The 19,465-nt window shown below is 52.3% G+C and overlaps 1 protein-coding gene across 4 annotated transcripts in view; it reads right to left on the bottom strand.

Annotated features, from left to right (window-relative positions):
• Nucleotides 1-4,316: 4,316 nt before the first annotated feature.
• Nucleotides 4,317-19,465, bottom strand: part of ACTN1 (actinin alpha 1) — a 95,520-nt gene continuing 80,371 nt past the window's right edge. For 3 of the 4 annotated variants that reach the window (XM_047079449.1, XM_047079450.1, XM_047079448.1), the window contains exons 11-21: nucleotides 17,028-17,175; nucleotides 13,644-13,794; nucleotides 13,060-13,168; nucleotides 12,439-12,579; nucleotides 11,457-11,639; nucleotides 11,020-11,154; nucleotides 9,694-9,873; nucleotides 8,799-8,945; nucleotides 7,811-7,891; nucleotides 5,946-6,104; nucleotides 4,317-4,553 (exon numbers count right to left, since the gene is read on the bottom strand). In XM_047079449.1, the coding sequence (XP_046935405.1) occupies nucleotides 4,395-4,553; nucleotides 5,946-6,104; nucleotides 7,811-7,891; nucleotides 8,799-8,945; nucleotides 9,694-9,873; nucleotides 11,020-11,154; nucleotides 11,457-11,639; nucleotides 12,439-12,579; nucleotides 13,060-13,168; nucleotides 13,644-13,794; nucleotides 17,028-17,175 (1,593 nt within the window). In that variant the 3' untranslated portion in view covers nucleotides 4,317-4,394. Of the gene's footprint in view, nucleotides 4,554-5,945; nucleotides 6,105-7,305; nucleotides 7,372-7,810; nucleotides 7,892-8,798; nucleotides 8,946-9,693; nucleotides 9,874-11,019; nucleotides 11,155-11,456; nucleotides 11,640-12,438; nucleotides 12,580-13,059; nucleotides 13,169-13,643; nucleotides 13,795-17,027; nucleotides 17,176-19,465 lie in introns of all 4 variants that reach the window. The other variant, XM_047079451.1, reaches the window with a different exon arrangement.

Below are 19,465 nucleotides of genomic sequence, written 5' to 3'. Positions count from 1 at the left end.
AACCTGTACAAAACACGGTATCTGTGAGGTGCCATAAAACAAGGTAAGCCTATATAGTTCTAGAGATCAGAAATACAAAGTCAGTAGCAGGGCCACGTTTCTTCTGGAGGTTCTAGGGGAGAATCCATTTCCTTGTCTGTTCCAGCTTCTACTAGCCATCCACATCCCTCAGTTTATGGCTCTACAGCACTCCAATCTCTACCTCCACCGTCCCTACCTCTTGAAGAAGGCCCACCCAGATAATCCAGAATATTCTCCCCATCTCAAAATCCTTCAATACATCTGCAAAGTGCCATCTGCCATGTGCAGTGGCATAATCACACGTTCCAGGGATTAGGACGGGGACGTCTTCTGGGGACTATTATTAAGCCCACCACAGAGCTCAAAGACCGGAAGAGGACTCCCCTTAATGGTATTTTTCTAGAACCAGGACTTTTCCCTCAAGAATTTTTAAAATAGCATAACAAAGCACAACTAATTTTAAAAAAAAAAAACTATATTAATACTTATTGTCACCTATTAAATGCCTATCGTGTGCCAGGCACAAAAGGTAAGTGGCATTATTGATGCCATTTGGGGAGGTTATTTACCTAGCTGGGGAGTAGAAGGGCACACCTGAGCCCACGTGTCTCCTTTGAAAGGCACTGATGTCAAAAGAGGTTGTATTCATTCCCTCAGTGACAGGAAGGCAGACCCTAGTCTAAGGCTGGGTTTAGGTGGGACGACTCAGAGGCACCCCTCACCACACACGCCACCCTTGGGCACCCTCCATACTGAGCAACCCTACCTGGCACAGGCCAAGCTACTGGCAGAGCCTCTGATCCCCTTCCAACCTAAGGAAATCTTAACTGTTCTCAGTTGTGGTAACTCACTCACCACACTGATTGTACCCTTTGAGCATTTGTCCTGTGTCCAGGTGACAGTTGTGAGTTGGTCCAGTGATGGAGGACACAGCAGATTCCTGAGACAGGCCTGGGACTTGGAATGGTCACAGGATCTCAACCAAATGCTTGACAGGCCAGAGAGACTGGAGCTATTTTCGTAGACTGGCCTTCATCAGGCTGTCACCAAAGTCCCTCCAAATGTATGGACAGAGGCAGATAAAAATACAAGAGAAACGCATGCTCTACATAGGCAAGAGAGTCAATGAGCTCATCCCAAGGATGCAGGAACAACCAACTGCCACCTGCATCAGGACAGAAAATTCCACCTACCCTATCATTTCAAGTAAGCTGGAATTGTTTACAATGAAAATTGGCAAAGGGTGAAACATAAGAGATGACCAGCAGGTGAGGGGCATGGGCTCGGGGCACAGCAAACAGCCCTTGACTATTGGAGTCAAGGCCATGAGTTCACCGGTGCCTTGGGTGAAATCTAGAAGTGGGTGAGCACTTCATCTTGTGTCCTGGTTTGGAATCGCCACATGACAGATGTCACAATTCTGAACCTGTGACCCGAAAACCCAGCAATGAGCCACAGGGGAACTTAAAATCACCTATGTGGAAATAAGTAAATGGATGAAGTAAGTCAGACTCTCAGTATTAAGATTCTGGAGGGGGGGCGGGTTACACAGTTTTATACTCGTGACAACCTGTGGCTTAAACTAAGGAGTTTGAACACATAAGAGAGCCCAGCACCTATCTGCTTCGGGATTTTCATCTGGAATGTGTAATTGAAATTAGATGCATGATTTTAATTTTGGAGGTGTGAGAGAATTGTTAGTAAACAGCTTTGCACTGCTCCAGAGAACTTGATTTACATTTATAATACTTCAACTGCTTTGTGCTAAGACTTTGCTGCTTCAATTTGAATTTGCCTTGGTGGGAGTCTGATGTACTGGAAAGAATGAAAATTCGTAAATATGTTCAAAATACTTAAAGGAACTTAATTATTTTGGGAAATTTAAACGGGGTTGTTTGTGGGTGGTTAACTTAAGATGTATGAATGATTAGGACAAGCAAGAGTGTTTTTACTTTTACAGAAAAAATCATATTGTCAATATATTAAGACAAGTGTGGTGACCTAAAAAGCTTAAGAAACAGGTTTTAAAATTTTTATCTCTTTAACAGATTGAACATTAAAGTAACTATAGTCATTTGCCCACACACAAGCACGCTTGAATATTGAAAAAATCAAATAAGGGAATTTCTCGAAAGGATGTGGAATAACTCAGTAAGCATACTTGCATTGAAAGGACTCTTACACAATTTCTTTTTTAAAGCAAGCAGTGAAAAGGTTGATTGATTGTACCTCTGGAAACTGTGGTATGGTAAAGTGCTTGCACCCCAGGTTTAGGAAACTTTCTGGTTGGAACGATTTCCCCTTCTCTTCAACTCCTGTCCCACTGTACCCTTGGTTAGACTTGCGTATAAATAGCTAAAAGAAGCCATCTTATGTATTGGCCTCTCTCAAAGGACTCTGACCTTCCGAGACCAGCCTCTGGCCTTGTTCCACAGCTCTCCCCGTGCAGCTATACCCACAGCAGACCGACGCTGAGCATTTTCTGGACTTTTTACCAGCCAGTGGTAACACTGGCAGGAATGTTTCCCAAAGCAAATGCCAACCTCTACCCCAGGTCCTTCCTTCTGAATGGCCTTCTTGCCTCCTTCCCTGGGAAGTGAGTATTCCAAAATGTTCTAATATTCTTGGAGCTCTATGTGTTACCGTGATGGCTTTCCAAAAGCACTATTATTCCCACTTAACAGATAAGGGAACTGTAGTGCAGTTTACCCATTTGGGAAATGGCAGTCTACTGCACTATTACTGGTATGATCACTAATTGTCTTTACTCCCTGTACTTGAAGTAAAAGCCTCAGGGAGGAGAGACAGGTAAGGAGAAAAAAACTACAGAAGCCAGAGTAGTGCACACAGATCCCCTGGGGATCTTGTTAAAATGCAGATTATGGGGTGCCTGCATGGCTCAGTCAGTTAAGCGTCCGACTTTGGCTCAGGTCATGATCTCACAGTTCGTGGGTTCGAGCCCCACATTGGGATCTGTGCTGACAGCTCAGAGCCGGGAGCCTGCTTCGGATTCTGTGTCTCCCTCTCTCTCTGCCCCTCCCCTGTTTGTACTCTCTTTCAAAAATAAATAAACATTAAAAAAAATGCAGATTCTGAGTCTGAAAGTCTGGGGTGGGGCCTGGGACTCTGTATTTCCAGCAAGCTCCCAGGTGATGCTGGACAGCTGTTGTCTGTGGAACATTTTGAATAGCAAGGGGTGGGAGGGGTTTTTGAGACCTCAGTGCATTCCCTTGTAGCAAAGATACAAGGAAGGGGGGCATAGAGATGTCACAGAGCTGTTTCATGCCACAGAAAACAAAGGTAGGACTTATCATTAAACGGCCCCTTCCTTTAATGGGTCACATCTGTGACCTTATTCTCAACTCACAGGAAAGGCCTTCCGAGGAAACCACCTTTTAAAATAAAGGGGGTCGCCTGGGTGGCTCTTTCAGTAAAGTGTCTAACTCTTGGATTGACTATGCCAAGGTCATAAACATATTAAGGTTGGGTACAGGTGGCCCCCATCATCCTTGACCCCACACACACACTTCTGGAAAACAGTAAGCAAGGAGCAAGCAAAAAGCGGTCATGGGAACACTGTCGCTTTAATATGGTGTGTGACAAGCAATACCAAAGTTGTCCACACTCTCCGATCTTGTTCTGACCATTTTTAATAGGCAATATTAAAATTAAAGGGAAAATAGTGTGTGCTGATAAAGAACCTAACCATACTTCTGGACTTAAAAACGAGAAGACAAGCCACATAAATTCTCTTCCTTAGAAAACAGCCATTTCAAAAGATTTTCTTTAATATCATAAAATATTTTCATGGACAAGTGAGCTAGCAAACACACATGCACCAATGTGCCTTTTGACAAGATCCCCCCACCCCCACCCCCACTCCCACATCAAGGTGGACATGAGATTGGCGAAATGAATACAGCAGATGATACAGAGAGGGAAAAAAAATCGATAAAAAGTATGGAATATAACATTGTGCTTGGTTATTTTCCTATGTCACAACAAAACAAAACATTTCGGTGCAAACAGTTAATTTTTCCTCTTTTCCATTGAAGTCTGGTGGAGAAAAAAATACTTTTTCTATAATAAAATATGTGGTTTTTTGGTGTTTTTTTTTGTTTTTTGTTTTTACTTTTTTTAATGTAACTTTTTTTTTTTCTTTTTTTTGCAGAAAATAATTTTGTAAACTGTCACTTTGCGGGCAGGGCGGCTCGACGCCACGTGGGTCCCGGCTCGCCCGGTTCGAGGGTTCGAGGCTGCGCGAGGAGACCAAACCCGGGCTGGGGTGGCGGTGGGGGGGGGGGGGGAGCAGCGGGGGCGCAGGGCGGGGGCGCACAGCGGGCAGGGCGAGGGCGCTGGCCGGGGCCGGCGGGTTAGAGGTCGCTCTCGCCGTACAGCGCCGTGGAGAAGGACATGTAGTCCAGAGCACCGGGCACGGCGTCGGGGCCGGTGTAGGGGGCCATCCGGGCGATGCAGTACTCCGCCTGATCCGGCGGCAGCTCTCGGCGCAGCTCGTCCACCGTGATGTAGTTCTGCAGAGAGAGCGGGCGGGGCGGCCGGGACCCTCACTCAGGGCGGCAGGAAGTGCCCCGCCCTCCCGCTTCTGGATACGCAGGCATGTGTGTGCACACATATCCACGTGTACACCAAGTATACACGTGTGTTTATTATGCATACACAGGCATACATATACACCACGAAATACACAGACATTTAAAATCTCCTGTTTGCCATTTCAACACCGACTTTGGCCCGCTTCCAAGCTAATTCCAAGTGGGAACTGCACCTGTAATTTCATGTACCACTCTAGTCTGCAGGAACCATGGGCAGGATCAACACCAGCAGGTACTCTGGTGGAAGACAGGGGACCCCACACCCACTCAAGGTGGGCTCTGTGGAGGTCGTGTCATTCCAGCAAATACAGTGAGCATCCAAGTTTGACACCCGGCTGCTGTCTCCTCCACCGCGTTGGCAGGTCTTGGGCCTGCCCCCGCCCCCACCCGGCCTGGCTCCCGGTCCAGGTTATCTGCTTGCCCATGACAGGCCTCCTTGGAAGCTGCTTCTCTTGGGAGCTTCATGCTCCAGAAGGGCTCACTCACAGGATCTGACCCACAAGGTGGGCCCCTAGCCCCATGCCCTACTCCTTGCCAGAGTCCCCTAGGAACCAGTTTCAAGGAGGGTGGGGTTGATCAGATCCCTCCAGAAGTCAGGAGACCAGGCCCCAGAGTCACTTCAACAAGGTGGTTTCTGAAGGTCATTCCAGCTCTAGGTATGACTCTGATAAGGTGTCCCTGAACTTAAATCAGACCTTTAGGAACCTCTATAGGTTCAGTCTTTTTTCCCTTATGGATTGAGGCATTTCCAAAATCATAAATCCCTATTGGCTTTCGTTTTTTATAACTGAATCTTTCCCGTCTGAAAGGAAAGGATGGCATTAAGGATTAAAGGAAATCTGGCCTCTAGAATCCCTGCTTTGCTAGTTTCCCCTGGCGCTCCCACTTTTCCACTGCCAGGCAGGGAACTTGGGAAATTTGGAAACCAAAACGGATTGCTGCTTGGGGTAGACAAATGCGAGACATGCTTCCCTCCTGCTCCCCTCCAACCTTCCACACCTATGCCCAGAGTGATGTAAGGGTGACATCACCCTTACATCACTCAGAACCATACCCCCCCGACCCCCACTCTACCCACCTCTGCCACTCATCACTCCATCCCAAGTGTGAAGGAGTCCCACGTCCTGGCAGGAGACCCCTTTAAGCTAATATGTGTCCTAACACCTTAGCAGATGCCCAGGCATTACAGAAATGGGTAGAAGTGGACAGCACTGGGAGGCCCCAGCGGGAGGAAGAGGCTATGGGGTGCAAGTGGCCTCCCCTCCAGATCAGAGTGGCCCCTGCACGGTGCCCACGCCATAGCAGACCCACCTTGTCCCCAGCCAGGATCTTGAAGGAGGCCATGACTTGGTCTGCTGTGTCCGTGTCGGCCGTCTCCCGAGACATAAAGTCGATGAAGGCCTGGAACGTCACTACCCCCAGGCGGTTGGGGTCCACAATGCTCATGATGCGGGCAAATTCTGCCTCTCCCTGGAGAGAAGAGCCAACCCCAGGCCTGTCAGCCTCTCTGCCACAGCCCGCTGGGAATCTCTCCTATGGTCCTGAAGCCCCAGGAGGCTCAGAGTAGCCTGAGGCTGTCAGAGGCGGGGCACAGCGGCCCTCTGACCTAACCTGGGCTGTCCTGAGGGCATGACAGGGACACAACATCTAGGAGTGGAGACCCGGTTCAGGCTTCCCGCCCCCCTGCAGGTTCCCGGGGGAGCAAATGCTGATAATGCCGGTCACAGCTGTAATCACAACCACTGCACGCCAGGCGCTACTCTAACCACCACACACGTTTCATCTCACTTAACCCTCACCACGACCATAGGACACGGGCATTTATTATTTCCATCAGGCTTCCACATGAGAAACCCGAGGCCCAGACGGGCTTGGTGACTTGCTCAAGGTCACACGACCAGTAAGTAGTAGAGTTGGGACTTGAACTTGGATGGTCTGCCTCCACAGCCTGTGCTCTCCCCACCACCCCGTACTTTGTGTGTCAGACGTACTTTGTGTGCCCAGCATTCAGGGAAGTTCCTTCATTTAACCCTTACGACAGGCCTGCAGGGTTCCCCTGGTCCCCAAGCTGGAGCTGGGATTTACTCCTGGGCTCCCCACATAGACACGCCTGCGCCCTTGCTCTGCCCTGGGCAGCCCACAAGCTCTGCGCTCTGCATCATGGCTCAGGAGCTGCCCGGCCGCCCAGGTAGGCCCCTGCTCTGCTCAGAAGGCCTGTGTGGGAGCAGACCACTGAGAAAGTTGTGAAGGCCAAGGGGCGGCAGGCGTGGCTGGAGCCCCCACCAGGGCAGAGACAGAAATCTCTTGCTTCACGAAAAGACGAAGCAGAGCCAACTCGGGGCCAGGAAGGCCAAACTACCAGACCTTCCTGCTGGCCTTGGGGTCAGCCCCGCCATCTGCCATGGGAGTGAAAAAGCCCATCTCCACAGTAAGTACCAAAAGACAACGCCAGCACCGAGACAGAGGGGAGAAGGCCAGGCCTCGGGACACGCACAGGCCACGAGGCCGGGCCCAGACTTCAGGGCGCCATCTTCCCCACCGACCAGAATCTTGAGGGCCCTCCGAGGAGAGCAGCCCCTAGCCTGGGGCCTCCAGCCTGCCCTGGCCAGGACTTGGCTTCTCTGGCCAACTGGCTGGCCCTCGCCAGAACAGAGGGTGGGGTTTACATTACCATGTTGTAACCCATGGAGATAAGGCAGGCGCGGAAATCATCCGTGTCCATCATGCCTGTCTTCTTCTGTGGGGCAGTAGCGAGGGTCAGAGGCAGGAGGAGGAAGAGCCGGCCCGGGGCCAGGAAGACAGGGAACAGATGGCCAGAGGGAAGGTCAAGGTATACGGTTGGGAGGTTTGGAGGGGAAAAGGAACACAGGAAGAGACACATCCACAGGGAGGAGAAAGAATAGGGAGGTACAAAAGTTGGTCCACAGGATGGAGGGCAACGAGGAGAAAGGAAGGTGGGCCCCGAGCAGGTTCCCACGAAAGACAACCAAGGGCAGAGGTCAGAGGTAGGAGCCCGACGCAGGCCAGGCAGGGACAGCAGGAGAAGACGAGCCCCGAGGCCCACAGGAAAGGGAAGACAGGGAGATCCAGACAGAGAGAGAAAAGAAAAAGGAGAAACGCGTTATTTCTCGCCCCGGATGCCACCCCTGAGCGTGCTCCATGCAGGAGGCGAGTACCTGGGGGTCGTTGCCAATATCATAACCCAAGCTGATGAGGCAGGCTTTGAACTCCTCGGGACCCAGCGTGCCGGAGTGATCCTGGGGCCGCCGTGCGCCAGGCAGCGAGCCATGCGGTGCCAGGGAGGTGGAGGCCGTGAGGGGAGGGGGGTGGGCCATGCCCCGGGTGGAGGGTGGTGTGTGTGGGGAGACACAGGGACAAAGGCATGCGGACGGAGAGGGTGGAGGGTGGAAGGGGCAGGGGAGGAGGGGAAATAAAAGTGCACACGGTTAGACACACGGACCAGGTCCAGAGGGTGCCCTCTCCCTGGCGCACAGAGCCCTGCTCCGGGAAGCAGGCCAGAGGGGAGCACGGTGAGCCGTGGGGGTGCCCAGCCCACCCCAGCCCCAATGCCCAGACCCGGCTTTCTAAGAGGGCCTCACCCACCTCACCCAGGAGGCTGGAGGACAGTGAAGCAGGCAGAGGTGGTGGGCAGCACCTGGCCCCATGCTTCCACCCCTCTGGCCGCCCCGGAGCCCCAGGGCACTGGGAGGGGCAGCCCACACAGAACCCAGCCTGTCCCTGAGCTAGGATGAGAACCCATGACCTAACATCACTGACACCCCCATAGCGTCTCCTGAAGGCTGTGAGGTGGGGATGGGGGGGTGCGGTGGGGAGGAAGCCTCTGCTCCTCTGTCCTGAGGCAGAGGCAAGTGATAGTACCCACAGCCAGGGGACATCAGGCCTGCCCTTAAGGCCATGGTAGCCTTGCTCCCAAGGGCTGACCCCTCATGGCAGAAGAGCAAGCGTCATGGGCCAAACAGCCTGTCTCTACCCACTACATCAACTCTTGCTTCAGAAAAGCAGGGAAATTCACAGGACACCAGGACAGGTTGACAGCACTTCCTGCCCAGGAACTGGCCCAGCATGGCTGCCCATCCCCTGGGCAGTGCCCTCCAGGGCCCTGGGGCAAGGGTTGGGGGCTGCTCTAAGTGCAGGGGCTCTCACCCGGTCAAAGTGGTTGAAGGAAGCTCGGAACTCGTTCATCTGCTCCTGGCTGATGCCTTTGGCGTCTCGGGTCAGGATCTGATTCTCCACCTCATTGATGGTCCTGGCGATGGTGGTGAGGAGCTGCTCCCAGCCCACACGGATGTGCTAGGGGTGCATGAGGGGCCTGTCATCAAAGGGCCCCCCCCACCCAGGCCCGGATCCAGGCTGCTCATGGCTACTCCCTTCCCCCAACTGTCAAAATGGCCCAAGCAATCAAATCCAGCCTTCTGTCCAGATTTACAGCATCACCAGGACAAGGACAACACACTCTCTAGGACAGAGAACCCAGATGATGAGCAGGGAAGTTCAGGCAGGGCGGTGGCCTCTGCCTGGGACAGCAGAGACCAGAACTGACAGCGTGGGTCAGGTCAGAAAGGAGGGCAGGTTTGGTAGAGGGAAGGATTAAAGAACAAAGCCTGGGTAATTCCCCGTATATCCTGCTCTGTGACCTCACGTACGTGCCTTCATGGCCCGAACAATTCATCGCCTGGAAAGCAGGTGCCTAAGCCAGTGTTTGGAGACCACCCGCATCTGAATCACCAGGGTGCTTGTTAAAAATTTTGATTCCTCAACCCCACCCCAGACCTCGTAAATCAAATTCTGGAGATGGAGCCTGAAAGTCTGCATACTCAACAAGCTCCCTGGAAATTCAGAAGGCCCTGAGGACTGAAGACCCCGAGCTCTAGGAGTGAGAAGCAGTGTGTATCCCCTCACTCCAAAGAGTCTGTCCTCCTAGTATGACCAGCTAGCTTCCTTGGAAGATGAGTAACTGTCCCCTGCCCAGTCCAGGGGGCAGGGAGCAGAATGGGATCCAGGGCTCCCTTCCTGGAGGAGCAGAGTCGGCGCCACCCACCTCCATGGTGTAGTTAGTGTGCTTGTTGTCGAAGATGAGAGCCTCCTGGATGAGCTGGTGGTCGCCCTCCAGCTGGTCGATCTTGGGCTTGTAGTTGACGATGCTCTTCTCATACTGCCGCAGGTGGCTGAGCTGGTCCTCCAGGGTCCCGTGCATCTCAATGGAGATCCGCCCAATCTCCTGCTCACCCAGAAGGAAGCCCTGGTCAGACTACCCCGCTCTGCGCCCCTAGGGTAAGGACTGGGGTGCCTAGGTCATCAGTCAGCCCCTCAGATGATTCCTCGGTTCCTACTCCAGCACCAGGGAACCCGTCAGTGGTAATTAGTAAGCCGAGAGCAAGACACATTCAGCAGGGATGCACTTTGGCATGGAAATAGCATCATAAAGGGGTATGAAAAACACTGTCATCATCAGATGAAATACTTCCTGTCTCTCAAGTAGCTCTCAACCTCAGGGGCTGCAAGGTCAGTTGCTAACCTAAATGCTCATTCCTCTGCTTGCCATTCAAACTCCCCGCCCAAGCCTGTTCCCAACTGTCACCCATCTCAGGGACTCTCTCTGTGCCCAGGGAGCCAGATTCTTCACAGCCTCAGAGCACCGGACTTACCTCCTCAGTGGCTATGCCTGCCTTGGCCTGCCTCAATCCCACCTGCCCCATGGGCCAGGCCTAATCCCCCTTCCTGTCTGTCCTTCATCCATGTAAACAAACATTTGTAAAAGCCCTTTCTGTGCGCTCAATTCGACCCAGCAAATATTTCCTGAGCACCTACTATGCACAATGTGCTAAGCAGATAGGGCTGGGGTACAGGAGAGACACAAACATGACCTCGAGATGGTCTTTGCCCTCAAGGAGCTCGGAGGGACACCATGCTCTAACCCTAGCAGTGCCCCCTTCCCTGATCTACAGAACCCCAATATCTGGCCCAACGATTCAATAAAAAGTTCTATGCCTGCCTGAGCCTCGGTTCTCTCTCTGGAAAGATCCTGCTCTTTGCTCAAGAGGAAGGGAGGCCTGGTTAGCCAAATAAGCCGAAGTAAGCTAGTCAGTTCCCCAGGCACTCATCCCTCCGTGGGACTTTCTCAGGTGGCTCTTCAGTGGCATCCATGTGCAGGTCTTCGCTCCCGAACCAGACATTGGGACCAACCCACCGGCCTTCCCTGACAGGCTCCACACCCTCTGTAGGGCAGCAGACCAATCTTGAACCTATTTAGGAATGCATTCCTCCACGAGTCTCGCCAAGGAGGAGACAGGACAAGCCTGACTGGCTGGGATGGTGCTGGGAAGGGGTGGAAACCCCTATCCCTGCCTCCCATGATGGGACTTACCTCCATCTTGGTCTGAATCCAGGGCCCGATGACATTGGCCTGGGCTGCGAACTGCTTGCGTAGCCTCTCATTGTGCTGCTGGCGGGCATGCTCCTCCGTCAGGGCCTGGTCCCTCCGTGGCACCAACTGCCGCACCTGGGGTGGGAACAATCACAGAACCTTGGGAATGGACCAGCCACCAGCCCCATTCTTCAGATCAGGGAATGGAGGAGCCATGAAGGGAAGGGGCCAGTCAGTAAATAGAACAAGAGTGAACATGTTGACCTGTTCCAGAAATTCAGCCATTCATTAACTTGGCAGATGAACGCTTGCCATGTAATGATGAAATAAATAAATAAATAAAATGAATGAAAATCAACAACAAAAAAGGTAAAATCCCTGCCCTCATAAAACTTGCAATGGCTCGGCCACAATGTCCCACCAGCCCTTGGACTCACATGGTCCCACTTGCTATTGATCTCCTGAGGAGTGATGGTTGTGTAGGGGTTGGTGCCCGCCATGTTGACGTGGTAGGTCTGGACAATCTTGGACACCTCGTTGTGGATACCCAGGATGGCCAGGCGTTCCTTGTCGGCATCAGGGAGGGTGGCCTTGAACTGCTCATGGGCTGTGGTCAGTCCCTGGATGCAAGAGAAACACAGTGACTGGTGCCTCGTGTGGGCAAGATGAACTACGGGAGCCCCACAGGTCCCAGGGTAGAGGTGGGTGGGAAGGCCACTGAAGGCATGGCCCCACACCAGCGGGGAGACCTGGAGCATCAACCAAGGATGCTCATGGCTGAGAACCAGGAGAGCAGGGCTGGCCACGGGGAGGTGAAGGCAGAGCCATTAAAGCAACCACTTCATGCCTGTGGCTGGTAAAGTCAGGGGCGACCACCCTAGAGTGCGCACCGCCCCGCAGTCAGGTCGGGGACAAGTCTGCTCACCAGGTGACCTCCCCCAACCCAGGCTCTCCCTCTGCAAAATCTTTTAAACCTAATACACCACAGCTGTATAAAAGAATGGGGAAGTGGTTTATTACAATGCAATGAGCTCCAAAATATTTAAAGATAAAGGGTTCAGAATACAGTACCCTACAAAAGCTACTTTTTGTGTTAAAAAGGGGTATGGGGAAGAACGTGTTAATAAATAAATCTATTTGCCTGCATGTGCAGAGACTGCGGGGCTGGGGGACAAAGGTAGGAGGGAGAATTTATCGTATATTCTTTTTACCTTTTCGGTTTTACACGACCTGCATAAATTACCTAGTCAAAATAAATAAAATGCAATTCTTCCAAACCTATCAACTCCTTGCTCGCTATCTCCATTCCCCCATCCTCTCCCTAGAGAGCAGTCATGCAGGAGTAAGGTTTGCAGAGTGAGGCTTCCACGGGTGTCTGGTGGGGGTGCAGCTTCCAGGGGTGAGGGGTCCGCAGCGCACCTGGATCTCCTCGATGGTGTGCACGATGAAGGTGTCCTGCAGATCCTCCATGGCCCCCTCCATCCAGTTGTTGAAGGGTGCAGCCCGCTTGGCATACTCCAGGTACAGCTGGTCAATGGTCTCCAGCAGTTTCTCTGTCCGCTAGGAATGGCAGTTGAGGGGAGGGGGTGGACAGAAGGGTTGCAGCAGAGTCAGATCCAGAATCGCCACTCCCTGCTCCCCCCACCCCTGAACGCCCAAGGTCCTCCCGGCCAGCCACAAGGGGTCCAAGTCTGGAAGCACCAGACTAAGTCAGACCGAAAGAATAGACTTTCTCTGGGACACTGCTTCTTAATGTGGGGTCTACGGACCATCCCACATTGGAATCGCCCGGCCTGGCCCCCGGTCTGGTTTGTAAATAGGAAAATTCTCCAAGGGCTGGGGTTGGGCTGTGAAGTGCACTGAACGATGAGGGGGAGGTATGGTCAGGGCCACAAAGGAGGCGTCTCCATTAAGGCAAAGCCCAATCCAGCGCCAGGGTGAACCTTCAACAGGCCACGGCAGGTCCAGGCAGCGCAGTGGAACCTTCTGGCCCAAAGCAAAGAGGCACACAGAGCTGCCATCTCCCTCAGGGGCCCTCACCTCCAGAGCTTCCCTCCGCTTCTGGGTTAGGGCTCCCAGATTGTCCCACTGGTCACAGATCTTTTGGCACCGGGCGTTGACACTGGGTGAGTCGTAATAGTCCAGCTCACTGGAAGGGAAGAGACAGGAAGAGTCAGGTGACCCAGGTTACCTCCACGGCCTGCTCTCTTCTCCCTGGGGCTATGGGTGCGCTCCCTTCACCAAGACCTTCCACGTGCCCTCCCACCCCCAACTCCGTGGCTTTCAGAGGACCACTGGGAGATGAATGAAGGCCCGAGGCCCCCCCTGCACCTGAGCTGGAGGCGATACAGTCTTGCCCCCAATGTCCAATGGCAGGGAGCCACTGAGGCCCAGCGAGAGCTCAGAGTGCACATGGTCATCCTCTGGTCCTGCACTACTTACAGGGAAGGACCAGAGACCCTCCACGGGAAGGGTCACAGGCTCCTTCTCCACCTGGGGGATACTCAGAATCCTCTGTATTGACGCCCTTCCCACTGGGGCACCGGCTGTACCCAGCCCCCTCACTTTTCACGGCCACGCCCCACTTCCCCCAGCAGCCCCAGCCCTCCCTGGGCCTCGCATACTTGAGTTCCTGTGCGATGGCGGCAATTTGCTCCACGCGGTCCTGGTGGGCGGCGAGATCACTCTCAAAGGCCTCATGCTTCTTGAGCAGGGCCTTGATCTCCGAGAGAGTGGCGGTCTCGTAATCCTTCTGCCGTAGCATAGCCTCTTTGCCTGGGTTCAAAGAGAGGGACACAAGGCTAAGCGGAAGCCAGGGCCCCCCATCTTCTTGGCCCCAACCGTCCACCCCTTGGGACCCCAGGAGCCCCATTTCCGGGAGTACATCCCCAGAAGATGTCCACCAGATAGCTATCGATCATCTGCAGTTCGAGAAAGCAGATGTGCAACTGAACATCCCCTACGGGGCCAGGTAAGGAAGTTACTACCTTCCATGGAACATGGTACATGTTCCATGGCCATGAGGAGCAGTTACATACAAAGGCTGTGCAGGGCTATGCCCTATGGTATAACCAGGAAAAAACGAGCCAGGCACCTCAGGGGCACCCCATCTTTAGAGTTTCTCCAGCTATTGTTGCTAGCCCCCAGCAGCCCTGCAGGGACCCCTCCCCTGAATTAGTCTCAGTTTCTCAGCATGTCTAGTGCCCTCTGCAAATAATCCACCACTGGCCAGAATATTCCCTGTCAGGGACACTGCCCTCTCTTTAGGAGTGGGGCAGGGCTTGCATTTCTTGGATCCCTCTTTTCCAGGAGGAGATGGGATGAGAAATGAACCTCTTGGGGCTGTCACTACATGACGTCCACCAGCTGTCTCGGGAAACACCCGGTACCAGACTGGGGCTGCCCTGGTCTTGCCCACACGCCCACCTTCCACGTCTGTGTCCACCAGGGATGTTCTGCCCTGCTCAGCAAACGAAAGCTGGGCCGTGAGGTCGGAGACTGTGTGCCTCATGTGGCCCTCCTTCCCTTCCCTCTACTTCTCTTTCCTTTGTTTTTTGTTTTTTTTTTTAAGATTTTATTTTTAAGTCATCTCTGCACCCAATGTGGGGCTCAAATTGAAGATCGTGAGATCAAGAGTCGCACGCTCCCCTGACTGAGCTAGCCAGGCACCCCTCTGCTTTCTTTTTCTTTAAGTCCAAATAATAATATGACAAGTTTAGGGGAAAAAATTACAGATGAGCCTACCTATCTACCCCTTTTCAGTCTTTCCTTATACGGAGGCTGTGGTAAGACCATAGGGTATATGTAAATTCTGTTTCCTGCTTTTCAAACATTCAGCAGCACACCATCAGAGTCTCTGCCTTGGCGCCAGCTTTCCCACGTGCCCCCTCCGGTGGCCAGCGTTCCATCACGTGGCCGAACCACCAGTGGTGTAACCACCTGCCGCCCTACCATGTGGCATTCAGGGCCCTCGGCTTGTGCTACTATAGAGGGTCTCATGGCAACCATCCGCAGACGTGTGATTTCCCCACATTTAGGATTAATTCTTTAGACAGTCTCAAGAATTCCTAGGTCAGCAGGCAAGAACACCGTTAGGTGGGGATGTGTGTCACCGGACTGCTTTGCCCAGGGGCTGCGCCCGCATCTGCCGCCAGTGTGCCGGCGCTTCTCATGTCCTTGCCGGCGGCTGGCCAGCTGATGGGGTCCCTGCTCTGTACCTTTCTGTGAGCGGTTCCTTGGCCCTGGAGAGGACACGATAGAAGCGCATGGGTGAACTGGTACAGTTTCTAGTACTCTGCACCATACGTACCTACATAAAGAACTTCGTGCATGTGGGGGGGGCGGGGGGGGCAGCGACCTCACATCCTAGCGTTCTTATAACACAGAGCGAAACCCAACCTCCTCAGGCTGAGTCAAGCACACTCCCGTCTCCTACCAAGCCGGGCGGCCCCTGAGTGGCCACAGCGTACGGCTGTCCCTAATCGTCTCCAGCCTGAGATCGGAGGAGCCCAATGGGGGAGTCTGGGGACATTGTGCCCCAGCAGCCAATAGGGTCTGCCGCAGGGGCTCCAGCCGAAGTGGCTGCAGAACCCTAGGAGGCGGGCGGCGTGGATTCTTCTCCAGCCCTGGCCCAGGTTCTGAGGAAAAGACGATTCCAGGTGTGATTCTCTCTCTTTGGAGTTAACTTCGGCCGTCAACAAGCAGACACCAGACATGGCCCCAAATGCCTCTGAGTTGGAGTAATGGAAACACACTTGTGCTAACAGGGAAAAGGCTCTAGGTCACTATAATTGGGGGCCAGAAGGCAGTGGAGGAAGAATATCCAGGGCTACCATTTACTGAGTACATTCTACGTGCCATGCACTAATCTAAGCATAAAAGGTACTTGTGATACTTATGCCTACAACGATCCTACGAGGTGGTATGCTGAGTTGAACAGTGTCCCCCAAAACTCATGTCAACCCAGAACCTCAGAATCTGGGCTTCTTTGAAAATAAAGTCTCAGGGCACCTGGGTGGCTCAGTCGGGTTAAGCGTCTGACTCTGGATTTCGGCTCAGGTCATGACCTCACTGTTAGTGAGTTTGAGCCCCACATCGGGCTCTGTGCTGAGAGTGCAGAGCCTGCCTGGGATTCTCTCTCTTCCTCTCTCTGTCCCTTCCCACCCCCCTCAAAAATAAATAAATAAGCATTAAAAAAAAAAAAGGAAAAAGAAAACAGGGTCTTTGTAGATGCAATTAGTTAAGATGAGGTCATATGAGATTAGGGAGGCGACTAAATCCAATGACTGGTGTCTTTATTAGCAAAGGAAAGAGAAATTCCGTCACTGAGACGTAGAAGCAGCCATGTGGGGACAGAGGCAGGGACTGAACTAAGTCAGTGACACCAAGGATGGCCAGCAACCCCAGACGCCAGGAAGCAGCACAGATGGCCTCCGGCTCAGAGCCTCCAGAAGGCATCAATTCTGCCGACGCTTCCCCTTAGAACCCCTCCTGACCTGTGAGAGAACACGTTTCTGTTAAGCCAGCCAGTGTGTGGTCATTTGTTCTGGTGGCCCTAGGAAGCTAACACAGGAGAGGACACACGATCATCTGCATGTTACAGAAGTTGCTGGTCCAAATGTACTCTGCTTCTAGGTGGTACAGTCCGGATTCAAACCCCAACCTAACGGACTCAGGGAAGAAGAAATCATCACGGTGACAAGAACCATCAACAAATTACACATACACAGCATCGTACCATGCCAGGAACTCTTCTCGATGCTTCAGATGTAGTAATCCATCAAATTCTCATAAACCTATGAAGTTGATACTCTGATTATCCCCACTTTACAGACGAGGAAACTGAGGCAACCAAAGGGCTGATGAACTTGTCTAACATCAAGCAACCAGTAAGACACAAAGCAAAACAAACCAAAAAGCAGGAGAGAAAGGAGTCGTGGCCTGGCAATTCAGTCAGCGGAGCACGAGGGTCAAACCCTCCAGGAGGCAGGAGGTCAGGCTGGCCTTACCGTCCGTCCAGGCCTCGTGGATGGAGGCTTTCTGCCGGAATTTCTCTGCCAGGTGGTCGAGCCGCTCCAGCCTCCGGATCTCGTTCAGCAGCCACTCCTCATAGCCCTTCTCTGCCTGCTCTAGGCAGCCCCAGGCATTGTTGATGTCCTGTAGGGATGAGAGGCATGGGGTCAGCCCCACCTGGCCCCCAAGACCCGCAGAGCTGCCCCAAGCCTTCTGGAAGAAGCCCCTTTCCCATCTCAGTTGTACCCACCCAGCCCTCTACTGGTGTTAACCTGGGCTTCTGGACACCAGGCCTCCCGGGCAGGGAGTGAGGCCCAAGTCCACGTGGGCCACCCAGCTACTGGGCTGTGGGTGTGCAGCTCTGTGAAGAGCCCAAGGCCCTCTGTGACCCAGGATTCTGGCCAATCACAGAGGCTGGAGGGCCAGCCAGTGGAAAAGAACAATAACTGAATGAAGCAAGCAGGCATGGGAACCTCACGGCCTCCCCACATTTCTGGATCTGTTCATGGGCTCTGGGCAGTAGCCTGGAGCCTGCAGGGACCCTGGCCTGGGCGAGCTGGCCATGCACCTGAGGACAGTGGCGGCTGCTGAGTACAACCCACAGCCCTTCAGGCAGGGAGCCACCTACCGGGTCGTCTCTACAATTAGCACAAGCGTGCCCGCTGGGCCCATGTGGGCTGAAGCCAGCCTGCCCACCACCTGGGGCCCAGGGGACAGGCCGCATCTACCCAGAGGGGGCACTTCTAACTCGCACAGAACACCCTCTGGTCAGCTGAGGCTCTGGCCACCTAAAAGCTGCAGATGCAGCCTGGAATCTATAAAAAGACTGCAATTTTCCAAAGTGCATACACAATGGAAAGGGCCTATTTCTTTCCTCCAGATTCCCTGGGATCCTGCCGGCTTCCAATGCTGTTTGCTGGCTTGGCCGTTCCCTGCCCTTCCCTTTTATGTCCATGCCTTCTCATGATTTCTCATTTTGAAGGCCAAAAGCTCTATCTTGGTGGGTTTTTAAATTTTCTTTTGCATGTTTGCCTGTCTCATAACATTTCTCCCTGAGTCTGAGAGAGGGCAAGAAGGAAGGGGAAATAACATAAGGAACAAAAATGAAGATAATTTAACAACTTGGAAAGCCATTCACAATATAATTTTAGTTGGGTTTTTAAAATATTTTTTAATGTTTTATTTACTTTTGTGAGAGAGAGGGAGAGAGAGAGAGAACACAAGCGGGGAGGGGCAGAGAAAGAGACACACACACACACAATCTGAAGCAGGCTCCAGGCTCTGAGCTGTCAGCACAGAGCCCGACATGGGGCTTGAACTCGTGAACAGTGAGATCATGACCTGAGCTAAAGTTGGATGCTTAAGCTACTGAGCCACCCAGGCACCCCTTAGTTTTTTTGTTTGTTTTTTTTTTTTAAAGCAGCTTATTAAGTAAAACATGCTTTAGAATTCCCTCAAAAATCATATTTACGTAGGGCGCCTGGGTGGCTCAGTTTGTTAAGTGTCCAACTCCTTTTTTTTCCCCAAGTTTATTTTATTTCTTTTTGAGACAGAGACAGTGCAAGAAGGACAGAGAGAGAGGGAGAGAGAGAGAGAATCCCAAGCAGACTCCACACTGTCAGCGTGGAGCCAGATGCGGGGCTCACAAACCATGAGATCACGACCTGAGCCAAAATCAAGAACTGGACAGTTAACTGACTGAGCCACCCAGGCGCCCCAAGTGTCTTCTGACTTCGGCTCAGGTCGTGATCTCAAGGGATTTGTGGATTAAGCCCCACATCGGCTCCGTGCTGATGACCCAGAGCCTGCTTGGGATTCTCCCTCCTCTCTTTCTCTGCCCCTCCCTCCACTTGTACTCTTTCTCTCTCAAAATAAATACATTTTTTAAAAAATCCTACTTACATAGACTAAAAGAATCTTTTCCAAAAAACACTTTATTTCAAAAAACATTTTTAAGTTGATATTGGATAGTTAAGATTATGAGTAATTTCTATTTTCTGTATTTAGCAGATTTGTATCTTTGAAATATCCTACCAAAAAAAACAAAAACAAAAACAAAAAAAAACCACCAACTCATTACTTGTTTAAGGTAACACATTTTTTTTTAAGTGCTTAAAAACGATTTTACAGAGGGGCACCTGGGTGGCTCAGTTGGTTGAGAATCTGACTCTTGGTTTGGGCTCAGGTCATGATCCCAAGGTCGTGGGCTCGAGCCCCGGGTCAGCTTGGCACTTAAGAGTGGAGCCTGCTTATGATTCTTTCTCCCCTTGTCTCTCTCTCTGCCCCTCCCCTGCTCATGCTCACATCCTCTCTCTCTCTCTCAAATAAATAAAGTAATAAAATGTTTAAAAAAGTAAAAATCACCCTAATTGCTACTGAATTACGCCCTCTTTGGTTCAATATGTCAAGAAGCACTTAGTTTGCAGAGATGCTT

This window comes from Lynx rufus, unplaced genomic scaffold, assembly GCF_022079265.1.
Source record: "Lynx rufus isolate CCGP_SWC_20201006 ecotype Redwood Valley unplaced genomic scaffold, mLynRuf1.p SCAF_17, whole genome shotgun sequence".
Classification (NCBI taxonomy): domain Eukaryota; kingdom Metazoa; phylum Chordata; class Mammalia; order Carnivora; family Felidae; genus Lynx; species Lynx rufus.
Note: the sequence above shows the minus strand (reverse complement) of the source record. Positions and strands in the feature narration are given on the sequence as shown.